This window comes from Oncorhynchus mykiss, chromosome 17 (genome assembly GCF_013265735.2).
Source record: "Oncorhynchus mykiss isolate Arlee chromosome 17, USDA_OmykA_1.1, whole genome shotgun sequence".
Taxonomy (NCBI): domain Eukaryota; kingdom Metazoa; phylum Chordata; class Actinopteri; order Salmoniformes; family Salmonidae; genus Oncorhynchus; species Oncorhynchus mykiss.
Window position 1 is genome coordinate 84,751,918 of NC_048581.1, and position 16,961 is coordinate 84,768,878.

A 16,961-nucleotide genomic window follows, 5' to 3' on the forward strand; every position below is an offset into this window, starting at 1 on the left:
TCACCCTAAAGGATATGTAAAGCTTTTAGCAGTGTTTATGGCTTGAAATTCGTAGTGCTGGCAAAGGAGACATGCTCTCTCTTTCATACTCTCTCTTGTTTTGTTGCCATGGTGACAACTTGTCTTCCTCTTTTTTTTCTTTTTTTTTGATTGGCAGGTACCTGGTGACCCACCTGATGGGGGCGGACCTCAACAACATAGTGAAGTGTCAGAAGCTGACAGACGACCATGTGCAATTCCTCATATACCAGATCCTCAGGGGACTCAAGGTCTGTCTGTCCTCCTGTCTGTCCTGTCTGTCCTGTCTGTCCTGTCTGTCTGTCTGTCTGTCTGGTCTGGGTCTGGTCTGGTCTGGGTCTGGTCTGGTCTGGGTCTGGTCTGGTCGGGTCTGTCTGGTCTGTGTTTTTCCACAGCTGCAGCAGATAAAGGTTCCGTAGGTTTGAGTGTTCTTAATTGTTGTTTTGTTTTGCAGTATATCCATTCAGCAGACATCATCCACAGAGTAAGTTACATCATATTTACATTTCATATTTAAATCAAGATGCTTGCATGGGGTGGAGGTTGGGAATATTACTCAATACCTTCCTTATTCTCCCCTCCGTCCCTCTCTCTCTCCATCTCCTCCCTCTCTCTCTCCATCTCCTCCCTCTCTCTCTCCATCTCCTCTCTCTCTCTCTCCATCTCCTCTCTCTCTCTCTCCATCTCCTCCCTCTCTCTCTCCATCTCCTCTCTCTCTCTCTCCATCTCCTCCCTCTCTCTCTCCATCTCCTCCCTCTCTCTCTCCATCTCCTCCCTCCCTCTCTCCATCTCCTCCCTCCCTCTCTCCATCTCCTCCCTCCCTCCCTCTCTCCATCTCCTCCCTCCCTCCCTCTCTCCATCTCCTCCCTCCCTCCCTCTCTCCATCTCCTCCCTCCCTCCCTCTCTCCATCTCCTCCCTCCCTCCCTCTCTCCATCTCCTCCCTCCCTCCCTCTCTCCATCTCCTCCCTCCCTCTCTCCATCTCCTCCCTCCCTCCCTCTCTCCATCTCCTCCCTCCCTCCCTCTCTCCATCTCCTCCCTCCCTCCCTCTCTCCATCTCCTCCCTCCCTCCCTCTCTCCATCTCCTCCCTCCCTCCCTCTCTCTATCTCCTCCCTCCCTCCCTCTCTCTATCTCCTCCCTCCCTCCCTCTCTCTATCTCCTCCCTCCCTCCCTCTCTCTATCTCCTCCCTCCCTCCCTCTCTCTATCTCCTCCCTCCCTCCCTCTCTCCATCTCCTCCCTCCCTCCCTCTCTCCATCTCCTCCCTCCCTCCCTCTCTCCATCTCCTCCCTCCCTCCCTCTCTCCATCTCCTCCCTCCCTCCCTCTCTCCATCTCCTCCCTCCCTCCCTCTCTCCATCTCCTCCCTCCCTCCCTCTCTCCATCTCCTCCCTCCCTCTCTCTCTTCTCCCTCCCTCTCTCTCGTCTCTCTCTCTTCTCCCTCCCTCCCTCTCTCCACAGGATTTGAAGCCCAGTAATCTGGCAGTGAATGAGGACTGTGAGCTCAAGGTAAAACATTTAAAATAAACTATTGGCCTACTGTACCCTGCTTAGTGCCTATATATCTGCTGTCTTAATCTGATCACTCTGTTGTAATGTATTAAAGGTTTAAAATGTCAGGCTTGATTATCCCGAACGAAAAATGTATCAACCTCTACAACAATGTCCATTAATTATAATCCACATAATAATTCACATTTCCTGTTGCTGCAGAATTATCTTGGTGCTGCGAGAAGCAGGGACAAATTAAGATATAGCATCTGCTCTGATCAGCTCCTCTTCTCCAGCTAGAAAGCGATATGTTACTGTAGTTGTCTTTAAAAACTATATATAATAATAATAATTAAACACCTGACAGTCGCCAACATTCAGATCAGCAACATAAAACATGTAATAACACTTTGTACCAGCAGTAATAGTTCTTGTTGGATGGTACTGTTTACAGTACTGTGTGTTCATTATTATTAGAGTGGCTTTAATACACTCCACCCACACACGAGGTTAGAAGCGTAGGATTTAATCTGGTGTGGAGTTTGTTTAAAGCTAACCCTATCTTTACATACACCCACGCATATACAACACACACACACCCCTATCTCTTAATTTATCCGTCAGATCCTGGACTTTGGTTTGGCGCGACACACTGATGATGAGATGACTGGTTATGTAGCGACCAGGTGGTACCGCGCCCCAGAGATCATGCTGAACTGGATGCATTACAACATGACAGGTAATGATATACTAACTATCACTACTACATGACAGATACAACACACACCTGGTACATACTCATCTAGTACACACACACACACACACACACACACACACACACACACACACACACACACACACACACACACACACACACACACACAAGAAAATCGACAACTACATGAATGGATGGTAACAATGTTTTTGTTGTTGTAGTGGACATCTGGTCAGTCGGCTGCATCATGGCAGAGCTGCTCACTGGGCGGACGTTATTCCCCGGCACCGACCGTATCCTTTCACTGTCGTCATGGTGACGGAGAAAAGTTCTAATGGACAAATTCAATATTGACCCCTAACCCCTACATCAAGGGTGGGTAACATATGGATCTTGCCCGCGAGCCCAATCAATATGGCCCGCGGGAGGTTTAATTGTTCTGTTTGCTTGGGAAATTATAATTTGGGGGAAAATGATATTTTTGGGGGCATTGCAGTGCTAGAGGTGTCACTACAGACCCGGGTTCGAACCGGGGCTATATCACAACCGGCCGTGATCAGGAGTCCCATAGGCGTACAATTGGCCCAGCGTGGGAGGGTTTGGCCGGGGGGGGGGGGGGGCTTTACTTGGCTCATAGCGACTCCTTGTGGTGGGCCTGGCGCCTGCAGGCTGACCCTTGATCGTCAGTTGAATGGTGTTTCCTCCGACACATTGGTGCGGCTGGTGTTTCCTCGGCTGGCTTCCGGGTTAGGCGGCTCATGTTTTGGAGGACGCATGACTCGATCTTCGCCTCCCGAGCCCATTGGAAAGTTGCAACGATGAAACAAGATCGAAAAAGGGGGTATAAAAAAAAATAGAGAGAGAGAAAAAATCAGCCCACTCTTGAACATCTAAAACAAGATAGGAAGTATGTGTACATTTTAATGGGCCTATATATACATGTTTATGGGCCTACAAAATTACTGGCACCCCTGACTGGCAATGCACAATCCTTAAAAAATATAAACAATATAATTATAGAGAGACTCACAATTCCAACATGTGAGAAATACTGCACTTTATTTATTTATGTTTCAATGGAACCAAAATCATTTATTCATTTAATTAAAAATCAATGTCCTCCAAATCAAGGTTTCACAATTAATGGCACCCTTAAAGATTATTGTAAATAACATCTACCAAAATTAAACCAGGAAGTCTTTAAGGAACTATATTGAGCCATTACATCACTTCCTGTTTCACTAGGGTATAAAAACTAGAACACACATGCAATATCCCTTTGTCGTCCAACACCATGAAGAAAACAAAAGAACCGGCAGTTGAAAAGAGAAAGATGGTCGTAGACCTTCATAAATCTGGTCATGGCTACAAGAAGATCCACAAACGATTGAATTTCCACTGAGAACTGTCAGGGGAATTATTTACAAATTCTAAAGATATGGAAAACCTCATGGGTAGAGGACGCAAATGCATTTTGCCCCCCAGGATAGGGAGGAGGATGGTGAGAGAAGCAACAAAATCCCCAAGAATCACTGAAAGATTTGCAGGCCTTGGTGGCGTCTTGGGGTCACCAGGTTTCAAGAAGCACCATCAGACACCACCTCCACATCCACAGGCTCTTTGGAAGGGCTGCTAGAAGAAACCCCTTTCTGACCCCAAGACACAGGCACTTGGAGGTTGCCAAACCTCATTTAAATTATGACTGGAAGAAGGTGCTCTGGTCAGATGAGACCAAAATGTAAAGTTTTGGTCAGATTCGGCATGTTTGGCGTCGAAACAGAGATGGATACAAGGAGAGGCACCTCATACCCACGGTGAAATATGGTGGTGGGTCAGTGATGTTTTGGGGCTGTTTTAATTCCAGAGGCCCAGGGGCACTGGTTACGATTGATGGCATAATGAATTCCACCAAGTATCAGGCAATTTTGGCTGACAATCTGGTTGCCTCTGCCAGAAGGCTGGGACTTGGTTGTAGGTGGACTTTCCAACAAGACAATGACCCAAAACATACCTCAAGATCCACACAGAAATGGTTCTGTGACAACAAAATCAATGTTCTGCCATCTCAGTCGCCGGACCTCAATCCAATGGAAAACCTGTGGGCTGAGTTGAAGAGGGCAGTTGATAAGTGCAAACCCAAGAATGGGAAGGATCTTGAAAGGATCTGCATAGAGGAATGGTCCAAAATCCCTCCAAATGTGTTCCTTAACCTTGTCAAACATTACAGGAAAAGACTCCATGCTGTTATCCTTGCCAGAGGATAATTGTATAACACTATGATTTTGGTTGGTTCCATTGAAACATGAATAAAGTACAGTGTTTCTCACATGTTGGTATTTGGAGTTTATCTCTATAATGATATTGTTTATATTTGTTTAAGTATTGTTTGTACATTGCCAGTCAGGGGTGTCAGCGATTTTGGAGCCCACTGTATGCATGCTTACATTTGCATTTTAAGGGTACCACATGAGGAAGGAGGATGTCTTCCCTGTAACGCACAGCATTGAGATTGCCTGCAATGACAACAATCTCAGTCTGATGATGCTGTGACACACCGCCCCAGACCATGACGGACCCTCCACCTCCAAGTTGATCCCGCTCCAGAGTACAGGCCTCAGTCTAACGCTCATTCCTTCAACGATCAGGACGACCACTGCAAGGACGATCAGCTCTCCTTCCTGTCTCCCTGTAGCGCTGTCTTAGTCATCTCACAGTACAGACATTGCAATTTATTGCCCTGGCTACATTTGCAGTCCTCATGCCTCCTTGCAGCATGCCTAAGGCACGTTCACGCAAATGAGTAGGGACCCTGGGCATCTTTATTTTGGTGTTTTTCAGAGATCGTAGAAAGGCCTCTTAGTGTCCTAAGTTTTCATAACTGTGACCTTAATTGCCTACCGTCTGTAAGCTGTTAGTGTCTTAACGACCGTTCCACAGGTGCATGTTCATGAATTGTTTGTGGTTCATTGAACAAGCATGGGAAACAGTGTTTAAACCCTTTACAATGAAGATCTGTGAAGTTATTTGGATTTTTACAAATTATCTTTGAAAGACAGGGTCCTGCGTTACTATGACAACCTCCTAAACTACTATACTTTCTTCCTGTCCTGCCCTTATTTAGCCACTCACTGTAACTCTAACTCAACACCACAGCTCCCTGTGTATGTCCAGCTCCCAGATACATGGGCTGCTCTCAGTCTATATTCTTGTATTCTTAAAGCCAATATTTAAGGTAACCAATTAGCAACTAAAAACTTCCATAGTGTGTCTATTAAGAGAAGCAAAGACAACCATCTAGTTCAGTTTCCCAACTCTGGTCCTCCAGGACCCCCCAACAGTACACATTTGTATTGTATCCCTGGACAAATACACCTCATTCAACTCATTGAGGCCTTGTTGATTAGTTGACAAGTTGAATGAGGTGTGTTTGTCCGGGGTTACAATACAACTGTGTACTGTTGGGGGGTACTGGATGACAGGAGTTGGGAAACACTTATCTCTGTCATTGAGTAGAGCTGCCCTGTAATGCCCTTGACTCCCTCTTGTCCATCTGAGTTCATCTGTTCCTCTGACACATGTTTCTCTGTTCCTCTGACACATGTTTCTCTGTTCCTCTGACCTCTGAAGTTTAAATACACTCAATTAGTTATTGGTAGCATTGCCTTTAAATTGTTTAACTTGGGTCAAACATTTTGGGTAGCCTTCCACAAGCTTCCCACAATAAGTTGGGTGAATTTTGGCCCATTCCTCCTGACAGAGCTGGTGTAACTGAGTCAGGTTAATAGGCCTCCTTGCTCACACACACTTTTTCAGTTCTGCCCACACATTTTCTATAGGATTGAGGTCAGGGCTTTGTTGTCCTAAGAGCCATTTTGCCACAACTTTGGAAGTACGCTTGGGGTCATTGTCCATTTGGAAGACCCATTTGCGACCAAGCTTTAACTTCCTGACGTCTTGAGATGTTGCTTCAATATATCCACGTAATTTTCCCTCCTCATGATGGCATCTATTATGTGAAGTGCACCAGTCCCTCCTGCAGAAAAGCACCCCTACGACATGATGCCTCCGCCCCCGTGCTTCACGGTTGGGATGGTGTTCTTGGGCTTGCAAGCCTCCCCCTTTTTCCTCAAAACATAACGATGGTTGTTATGGCCAAACAGTTCTGTTTTTGTTTCATCAGACCAGAGGATATTTCTCCAAAAAGTATGATCTTCGTCCCCATGTGCAGTTGCAAACCGTAGTCTGGCTTTTTTATGGAGGTTTTGGAGCAGTGGCTTCTTCCTTGCTGAGCGGCCTTTCAGGTTATGTCGATATTGGACTCATTTTACTGTGGATATAGATACTTTTGTACCTGTTTCCTCCAGCATCTGCACAAGGTCCTTTGCTGTTGTTCTGGGATTGATTTCACACCAAAGTGCATTCATCTCTAAAAGACAGAACGCATCTCCTTCCTGAGCGATATGACGGCTGCGTGGTCCCATGGTGTTTATACTTGCGTACTGTTGTTTGTACAGATGAACGTGGTACCTTCAGGCATTTGGAAATTGCTCCCAAGGATGAACCAGACTTGTGGAGGTCTACAATTTATTTTCTGAGGTCTTGGCTGATTTCTTTAGATTTTCCCATGATGTCAAGCAAAGAGGCACTGAGTTTGAAGGTAGGCCTTGAAATAATTCCACAGGTACACCTCCAATTGACTCAAATGATGTCAATTAGCCTATCAGAAGTTTCTAAAGCCATGACATCATATTCTGGAATTGTCCAAGATGTTTAAAGGCACAGTCAACTTAGTGTATGTAAACTTCTGATCCACTGGAATTGTGATACAGTGAATTAATAAGTGAAATAATCTGTCTGTAAACAATTGTTGGAAAAATGACTTGTGTCATGCACAAAGTAGATGTCCTAACCGACTTGCCAAAACTATAGTTTGTTAACAAGACATTTGTGGAGTGGTTGAAAAATTAGTTTTTTAATGACTCCAACCTAACTGTATGTGAACCTCTTGACTTCAACTGTAGTTTAGGGACACTTTGACCTGTGTGACAGAATGATGTGTGACCCTTGACCCTGAGCCTGAAAGATATAAACCAGCTGCAGCAGATCATGAGGCTGACAGGAACGCCCCCGGCCTGTCTCATTAGCCAGATGCCCAGCCACGAGGTGAGGCACTACGACATGTCCTTCCCAGGTCCCTCCACTTCATACAAGCTGCAGCAGGCCTTCCCACAAGTCCCATGTTGTTTCCTTTTTTAAAGAGATTCTCATGCCATTTTTAAAGAGATTCTCCATGCCTTTTTTAAAGAGATTCTCCATGCCTTTTTTAAAGAGATTCTCCATGCCTTTTTTAAAGAGATTCTCCATGCCTTTTTTAAAGAGATTCTCCATGCCTTTTTTAAAGAGATTCTCCATGCCTTTTTTTAAAAGTACTTTTTATACTTTTTAGCGAGTAGTTCTGAAAGCTCACGGGGCAAACGTGGTCCCCGGAAATTGCGTACTACGTCACATATGTGCCGATACAGTGCCCATAGAAAGTCTACATCCCCCTTGGATTTATTCACATTTTATTGTCTTACTTAGTGGGATGAAAATGTATTTAATTGTCATTTTTTTTGTCAACAATCTACACAAAATACTCTTGTCAAAATGGAAGAAAAATTTATTAAAAAAAAAAAAATAAAGATCAATGAAAAATTAAAATGCTATTATACCTTGATTAGAAAAGTACTCTTGGGTAAGTCTCATAAGAGCTTTGCACACCTGGATTGTGCATTATTTGCCTGTTATTCTTTTCAAAATTCTTCAAGTCTTGCCATAGATTCTCAAGCAGATTTAAGTCAAAACTGTAACTTGGCCACTCAGGAACATTCACTGTCTTCTTGGTAAGCAACTCCAGTGTAGAGTTGGCTTTGTGTTGTAGGTTAATGTCCTGGTAAATTAATCTCCCAGTGTCTGGTGTAAAGCAGACTAAAGATTTGCTGTAGGATTTTGCTGTTTATTTTCTTCTTGAAAAACTTGCCTAAACAAAACTATATTTTAGTTATTTAATTTGTAAAAGTGTGTAGCATTTTCTTTCACTTTGACTTGGAGTATTTTGTGTACTGTAGATCAATGACAAAATAATTGCCAACAAAATGTGAAAAAAATTCAAGGGGGTGTAGATTTTCTATAGACACTGTATGTGCACCGCGTCAATGCCCTCTAACTCTGCTGTGTGTGCGTCTTGCTAGCTGTCGCTCAGATGGCGAGCGGCTGAAGCTTCTTGGTTGAAACTAATTGCTAGGGGGCTGGCCCATGTGGGGGGAAATGACACCGCACAGATTCCAGAAAACACTCTCTTTCAAACTAGGGATTTCGTGGCTAATTGAGGTAAGACAGTAATTCTGCTCATAGATTATGCATGTGTGACCTACACATTGACACATCCAGACCAAAGTGGGATGTTTAAGAAAAAAAATACTCCGTAGCGTCTTACAATTAATTTTTTCTCACCTTTTTGATCTCAAACTCTTTATTGTTGAGGAAGGGCTTGTACGTAAACATTTCACTGTATGGTTTACACCTGTTGTATTCTGTCATGTGACAAACTCTGATTTGATATTGCTCTCTGTCCACGGAACCCAGGCAGAGACAGAATTGGAGTCACAACATCAAGCCCTTTTCCCTCTGAAAGCCAATCAACCTTGCTATTTTTTTTTGTTTGATGACAATATTGGCCCTAGAATTTTGTTACACTCTGCAGAGCTCTTCCCACCCTCTCTCTGCACAAGTCTGCCTTTTGTCTCTGGTGTAATCTCACCACTTCCCAGAGTGCTTTGAAAGCCCTAATTCCTGGTAACTGTCAAAAATAAAGGAAACACCAACATAAAGTGTCTTAATAGGGTGTTGGGCCACCACGAACCGCCAGAACAGCTTCAATGCACCTTGGCATATATTCTACAAGTGTCTGGAACTCTATTGGAGGGATGTGACACCATTCTTCCACAAGAAATTCCATAATTGGGTGTTTTGTTGATGGTGGTGGAAAACACTGTCTCAGGCGCTGCTTCCAGAATCTTCCATTAGTGTTCAATTGGGTTGAGATCTGGTGACTGAGACGCACGCACACACACACATAAACGCGCACGCACACACACACACACACCCTTTAAACCCCCTGTGCTCCTTTGAGACCCCTGTTTTAAAGTCACTGAGATCTCAGTTTGTTTGTTTTTTATCAGTAAAGCTATTTAAGGTTGAGTTGATACTTCAATATGCATACCAGCCCAGATAAATTATAGTCCATGCATATATTATTGGATTCCAAGCATGCCCAAAGAGAAGATGCACTTGTCATTTTGCGCAGTGAGTGTTTTGAGGCAGCAGTCAGGCAAAAAAAAAGTTGTTGACATGATCTCCTAAAAAGTTTGGAAATGTGGTATAAGAATTTTCAAAGTAGGTAAACATTTCATTAAATGTGATTAGGTGATTTATTTTTTAATAGATGACCCTAAGCATGATTGGATGTTAATTGCTTAATTAACTCAGGAACCACACCTGTGTGGAAGCACCTGCTTTCAACATACTTTTTATCCCTTTATTTACTCAAGTGTTTCCTTTATTTTGGCAGTTACCCATACATCCACTGTGCCCGTAACTGACATGTCCTCCTCCCATTGGCATCAATGCATGATTTACGCATTCTGATCAAGTTTTGGCCCTAAGTGTACAGAAAGCTATCTTCACAGCCGTCCTGTGGGATCACTTGATTTCAGAAACAGAGTGGGAAGTGTTGAAGTCAATTCTGTGTTTTCTACCCAGTGTGTTTTTGAGCTGTGTTGAGTGGAATGTGTGTTGAGCCGCTATGTGTGTATCTTTGACAGGCCAGAAACTACATCAACTCCCTTCCCCAGATGCTCAAGAGGAACTTTGCTGATGTGTTTGTTGGCGCTAACCCACAAGGTAATAATGGGCTAGTCTGTGTAGTGTAATATACGTACACACACACACACACACTGTTTAACACACACACACACACTGTTTAACACACACACACACACACACTGTTTAACACACACACACACACACACTGTTTAACACACACACACACACACTGTTTAACACACACACACACACACTGTTTAACACACACACACACTGTTTAACACACACACACACACACACACTGTTTAACACACAGCATTTCATTTATACTCTCTGTCTTTTGATACTACCCAGTAAGAAAGAAGGTTTATGTCTGTCTAGTGGAATGTTCACACTCACTCACACTGTCTAATCAGACACACTCTGTTTACAATCCCTTTCCCTTTCTCCCACCCCCTTCTCTGCCACTAGCGGTGGATCTGTTAGAGAAGATGCTGGTTCTGGACACTGATAAGCGAATCACAGCGTCCGAGGCCCTGGCCCACCCCTACTTCTCCCAGTACCACGACCCTGACGATGAGCCAGAGTCCGAGCCATACGACCAGAGCTTCGAGAGCAGAGAGCTGGAGATAGAGGAGTGGAAAAGTAGGTGGACATAGCAAAATACTCTTATTTAACTAGGTGCTGAACAAGTCTACTGACCTCTGATTCTCTTGTTTTCCCACCTCCCTCTCTCCCAGGGTTGACATATGAGGAGGTTTGCAGTTTCGAGCCCCTGCCATTCGATGGAGACGAGATGGAGTCCTGAGGGGACGAGGGTGAAGTCATTGCTAATCCCGCCTCCTTCTCTTACTGAACTGTGAGGAAGAAGTTGCATGTAGACATTGATCTAGGGACAGTTTTGTGTTTCATCCCCTAATGGTTTAGATTAGGATCTGGGGGTAAGCTGATCCTAGATCTGTACTTAGATACAACTTACATCCGGAGCACGCAACCTTGTGTGAGGACTATCAACTCACCAGACTAGTTCAAACAAACAAACAGGAAGCCACGACATTCAAGTGCCTGCCGTCATTCATTTCTGGGGTTAGAGGTCAAGGGTCAAAGGTGACTCCCCTCTACACCCTCCTCCTGCTTTCTGTATTATATCGTCTTTGATTGGGTCCCTGGGAAGAATTGGGGAAATTACTTTGTAATATATTATCTAGTGTTTGTGTGTTTTAGAGTTTATTAAGTCACATTATTTGCCAAAAACTACCTAAATTCTTGGAAAAGGTGCTCAGATTTTTAACGTTCAATATCGCAAAAACAATCACATGGTTTAACCAACAAACCACTGCATTTATGGAGCTGTTATTTATGGTCTGTAGTTTATAGCCTTTTGGATAGAAGCCTGTAGGAAATACAACAGTGGTCATGACCTGCTCGTCTACGACAAACCTTGTCTCCGTTGTCAAACTGTACGCTGTTGTTATGCCCGGCAGGGTTTTAGATGTGTAAATAAGGCTGCCCTCTTGTAAATAAATGATACTGTGCACCAATAGTAATACTGCCTAGAAGTCCCTATTATCATAGAACACATAGAACCCTCAAGGCTTAGAATGTTGCCCCTTTGCATTCCTTTAGGAGAGACTGGCAGGTTCCATACTCAGAGGGATCGTTATTAAATAGTATTCCATTAGAATGTACACCAGTTTTAACTTTTAATCATAGTGAAGTTTTGACATCCATCTTTTCAAGTCAATCACCCAGAAAGAGGGAGGGGGGAGGGGCTTGGTAGTTTATTCGCTCATCCTGCCTCTTAACTTATCGATTTTTCTACCTGTCTCGGTCTGTTTCTTTCTTCACTCCGTTGTTGTATCATTGCCTCCTTGAGCACTGTCCTGTCCTCTGTGTAGTCTGATTAAAAATGAGTGGAGAGGTAATGTGACTGTCACAAAATGTTATTTAATAGAATGTATTTAAAGTCCTCCATCCCCGTATCACAAGACTGATGCTGAAATCAGAATGGGGTTTTTCCCAAGTATCCATAGTGTCTGCTTGCTCTGTGGAGTGCTTTGAGGTTCAGAGTTGGAGCTTCCATTTAGATAGCTATAGGCATAGAGATCCAATTAATAACATAACATTCTAGGAATCTATAGTCTTCAGAAATCACTGGATTCTCACTCCTGGTTGTTGACAATGTGATTTCAATCATTTTCAAATGTATTCTTAAATAACTGAATGTCCCTAGATGTATCTTGTTATTCTGTTTTATTAAATGTGTGGGATGCTAGCACCCCCTACTGTATTTAACCCCTTTTATCTTTTCATTTGTCTCTTGAGTGCATGCCAAAATAGCACATTTATTCCTTATATAGTGCACTATTTTGGACCAGATCTCATAGGGCCCTGTTGAAAAGTAGTGCACTAAACAGGGAATATGCTGCCATATAGGATGCACTGTGATTATTCCCATGGAGCGATCAACATATTTATCTCTTCTAATTTATACAGTACAGCGCTCAAACCAGACAATATTCAGAATCTCTTCTAATTTATACAGTACAGCGCTCAAACCAGACAATATTCAGAATCTCTTCTAATTTATACAGTACAGCGCTCAAACCAGACAATATTCAGAATCTCTTCTAATTTATACAGTACAGCGCTCAAACCAGACAATATTCAGAATCTCTTCTAATTTATACAGTACAGCGCTCAAACCAGACAATATTCAGAATCTCTTCTAATTTATACAGTACAGCGCTCAAACCAGACAATATTCAGAATCTCTTCCTGAATCTTAACACAGTAACTACTTTTTATTTCATATAGTTTTATGACTGCTCATGGTGGGGATTTTTCTGGCTCTGAAGCAGTAGACTACCTCTCAAAATCAGTGTTGGTGTCAAAGTCATTCCATTTATTTCAAATGGGACTTGAACCTGTCGCTAGCTCTTCCCACAGCTGTCTCTCTGTGTTCATTAGGCATAAAACAGGAGAAAACGTTTTTGAAACAAATGGGCTTTCTAATTGCATGTTTCAAAATGAGTTTTTTTACCATTTGCTGCATTCTGAACATAGACTTGTGACATACAGGGCTGTGGTCTTTCTGTGTAAATCAGTGAGTGTCCACTCGAGGGCTGTATCATAGCAGGATCACTAACAGATAGGCCTACAGCTGGGGCGTATTCATTACGCCGGTTCGGTTTAAAAAATAAAAATAAAAAACTTTAACGGAAGCAAAGGAAACGGGGCGGGACCTACCTGAATTTGTCTAATAGAAATTCTTGTTTTCGTTGCAAAACGCAACTGTTTGGATTAATGATTAGACCGCAGCTCTTGATTGTCTGGCTCGATTAAAAAGCTAAGAGTTGTTGGGACTGTCAAGTCAGTTATAGCACGCCCATTTCTAGTCTTAATGTTGGAAAGGTATTTCTGATTGTGTAGGAACGTTTGTTGCCTGACCCATTGATCCTGCTTTCTGATACAGCCTTGTGTTTTCATGTTTACAGCAGCAGGATGCTGGAGGGTAACACAGAGGGGTAACACAGAAACCTCAAACATTGTATTGACACAGTAACATAGTTAGGTTACTGTCCTCCAGCCAGCTCTCTGTCTCTCTCTCTGTCTCTCTCTCTGTCTCTCTCTCTCTCTGTCTCTGTCTCTGTCTCTCTCTCTCTCTCTGTCTCTCGGTCTCTCTCTCTGTCTCTGTCGCAGCAATTATCCTGCAGGATGAAGATAAAATGACTATTTATAATCTGGCTGATCATGCAATGAGTATTGATTACCTTATTTTGCTATTGTTATGGTTGTTTATTTGATGTATATGTTTTTAACAGACAGACCATGTTTACTTTGTACTTTAATGATTCCCCACATGCAGAACCATGAGAGCAGGTAATGTCACCTGTTAATACCACTGTCAGAAAATAAAGGCTATTATTTTTCAGAACTGGCCTGTCTGCTCTGTCATCCTTCCTTGCTGTATTCATCCAGGGCCTGCGGTGATCCATTTCCCTCAGGTTTAGTTTGTGCTGTAACGTCATGATAGACATAGCATACATTACTTTAACGTTTTCTACGGCATCTATTTTATTCATTTATCAATATTTGAGATAAAACCATAGACTTGAAGATGAAATGTTTTTATTTTGACTGCGTTTTGGTTTAGTTTATATTTTGCACGTTTAAAAAAATGCTTATTCATAAAAAGGTACAATGTGAATGTGGAGGAGCCAAAAGGCCTGACATGGATTTATCAGGTGGCTCCCTCTGGTGGACACACAGGACCAATTTAAGAACAAAAGGCTGGAAGGAGTAAAGATGACTAGAATGACTGGATTAATTGTAGGAGTAGAGGACCTTGTGCATTTCAGGTAAAATAACAACTCAATGTTTATATCCCAGGATAAATTAGCTAGCATCAGCAAGCTAGCTAAATAGGACAAATTAGCTAGGAAGTGCATGCTAACAAGCTAAATTGCCATACGTGTTTAATGCTTTTCGACCTGTCCCCAAATCAATGTTATTTGTTCAGAGTTTGTTTTGATATTTTAACCTGCGTTACGGCAAGAACAGCTCAAATAAGCAAAGAGAAAGGACAGTCCATCATTACTTTAAGACATGAAGGTCAGTCAATGCAGAACATTCAATAACTTTCAAAGTTTTCAAGTGAAGTCGCAAAAACCATCAAGCACAATGATGAAACTAGCACTCATGAGGACCGCCACAGGAAAGGAAGACCCAGAGCTACCTCTGCTGCAGAGGATAAGTTCACTAGTTAACTACACCTCAGATTGCAGCCCAAATAAATGCTTCACAGAGTTCAAGTAACAGACACTTCTCAACATCAACTGTTCAGAGGAGACTGTGAATCAGGCCTTCATGGTCAAATTGCTGCAAAGAAACCACTACTAAAGGACACCAACAATAAGAAGAGACTTGTTAGGGCCAAGAAACACGAGCACTGGACATTAGATTTGTAGAAATCTGTCCTTTGGTCTGGAGTCCAAATTGGAGATTTTTGGTTCCAACCGCCGTGTCTTTGTGAGATGCAGAGTACGTGAACGGATGATCTACGTGTAGCAGTATGTTGTTCACCCTAGATTATGTACCAACACAAAGGACCAGTTCAAATAGACCAGGTCAAGAGGGGATCTTAATAATAATAATTCAGTGTGTTTTTTAAATTGAATTACAGCTGCATAGCTAATGTTATTTTTTGTGTGAAACCGGTACAAAAGTATCTATATCCACAGTAAAACGAGTCCTATATCGACATAACCTGAAAGGACGCTCAGCAAGGAAGATACCACTGCTCCAAAACCGCCATTAAAAAGCCAGTCTACAGTTTGCAACTGCACATGGGGACAAATATCATACTTTTTGGAGAAATGTCCTCTGGTCTGATTAAATAAAAATAGAACTGTTTGGCCATAATGACCATTGTTATGTTTGGAGGGAATAGGGGGGGGCTTGCAAGCTGAAGAACACCATCCCAACTGTGAAGCATGGGGTGGCAGCATCATGTTGTGGCGTTGCTTTGCTGCAGGAGGGACTGGTGCACGTCACATAATAGATGGAACCATGAGGAAGGAAAATTACGTGGATATATTGAAACATCTCAAGACATCAGTCTTGAAGTTAAATCTTGGTCGCAAATGTGTCTTCCAAATGGATATAATGACCCCAAGCATACTTCCAAAGTTGTGGCAAAATGGCTTAAGGACAACAAAGTCAGGGTATTGGAGTGGTAATCACAAAGCCCTGACCTCAATCCTATATAACATTTGTGGGCAGAACTGAAAAAGCGTGTGCGAGCAAGGAGACCTAGAAACCTGACTCAGTTACACCAGCTCTGTCAGGAGGAATGGGTCAAAATTCACCCAACTTATTGTGGGAAGCTTGTGGACAGCTACCTGAAACGTTTGACCCAAGTTAAACTATTTGAAGGCAATGCTACCAAATACTGATTGAGTGTATGTAAACGTCTAACCCACTGGGAATGTGATGAACAAAATAAAAGCTGAAATAGATAATTCTCTCTACTATTATTCTGACATTTCACATTCTTAAAATGAAGTGGTGATCCTAACTGACCTAAAACAGGGAATTTTTACTAGGATTAAATGTCAGGAATTGTGAAAAACTGAGTTTAAATGTATTTGGCTAAGGTGTATGTAAACTTCCAACTTCAACTGTGTGTATGTATGTATGTATGTATGTGTATATATACAGTAGGGCAAAAAAGTATTTAGTCAGCCACCAATTGTGCAAGTTCTCCCACTTAAAAAGATGAGAGGCCTGTAATTTTCATCATAGGTACACTTCAACTATGACAGACAAAATGAGAAAACAAATCCAGAAAATCACATTGTAGGATTTTTTATGAATTTATTTACCAAAGAGCTGTCAAAGGACACCAGAAACAAAATTGTAGACCTGCACCAGGCTGGGAAGACTGAATCTGCAATAGGTAAGCAGCTTGGTTTGAAGAAATCAACTGTGGGAGCAATCATTAGGAAATGGAAGACATATAAGACCACTGATAATCTCCCTCGATCTGGGGCTCCACGCAAGATCTCACCCCGTGGGGTCAAAATGATGACAAGAACGGTGAGCATAAATCCCAGAACCACACGGGGGGACCTAGTGAATGACCTGCAGAGAGCTGGGACCAAAGTAACAAAGCCTACCATCAGTAACACACTACGCCGCCAGGGACTCAAATCCTGCAGTGCCAGACGTGTCCCCCTGCTTAAGCCAGTACATGTCCAGGCCCGTCTGAAGTTTGCTAGAGAGCATTTGGATGATCCAGAAGAAGATTGGAGAATGTCATATGGTCAGATGAAATCAAAATATAACTTTTTGGTAAAAACTCAACTCGTCGTGTT

The 16,961-nt window shown here is 42.7% G+C and overlaps 1 protein-coding gene across 5 annotated transcripts in view; it reads left to right on the forward strand.

The window, feature by feature from the left end:
- Positions 1-14,023, forward strand: part of LOC110494762 (mitogen-activated protein kinase 14A) — a 33,706-nt gene extending 19,683 nt beyond the window's left edge. For all 5 annotated transcript variants that reach the window (XM_036950813.1, XM_036950815.1, XM_036950817.1 and 2 more), the window contains 9 exons: positions 158-269; positions 473-502; positions 1,476-1,523; positions 2,130-2,244; positions 2,442-2,513; positions 7,304-7,383; positions 10,083-10,161; positions 10,555-10,728; positions 10,824-14,023. In XM_036950813.1, the coding sequence (XP_036806708.1) occupies positions 158-269; positions 473-502; positions 1,476-1,523; positions 2,130-2,244; positions 2,442-2,513; positions 7,304-7,383; positions 10,083-10,161; positions 10,555-10,728; positions 10,824-10,891 (778 nt within the window). In that variant the 3' untranslated portion in view covers positions 10,892-14,023. The remainder of the gene's footprint in view (positions 1-157; positions 270-472; positions 503-1,475; positions 1,524-2,129; positions 2,245-2,441; positions 2,514-7,303; positions 7,384-10,082; positions 10,162-10,554; positions 10,729-10,823) is intronic.
- Positions 14,024-16,961: the final 2,938 nt, after the last annotated feature.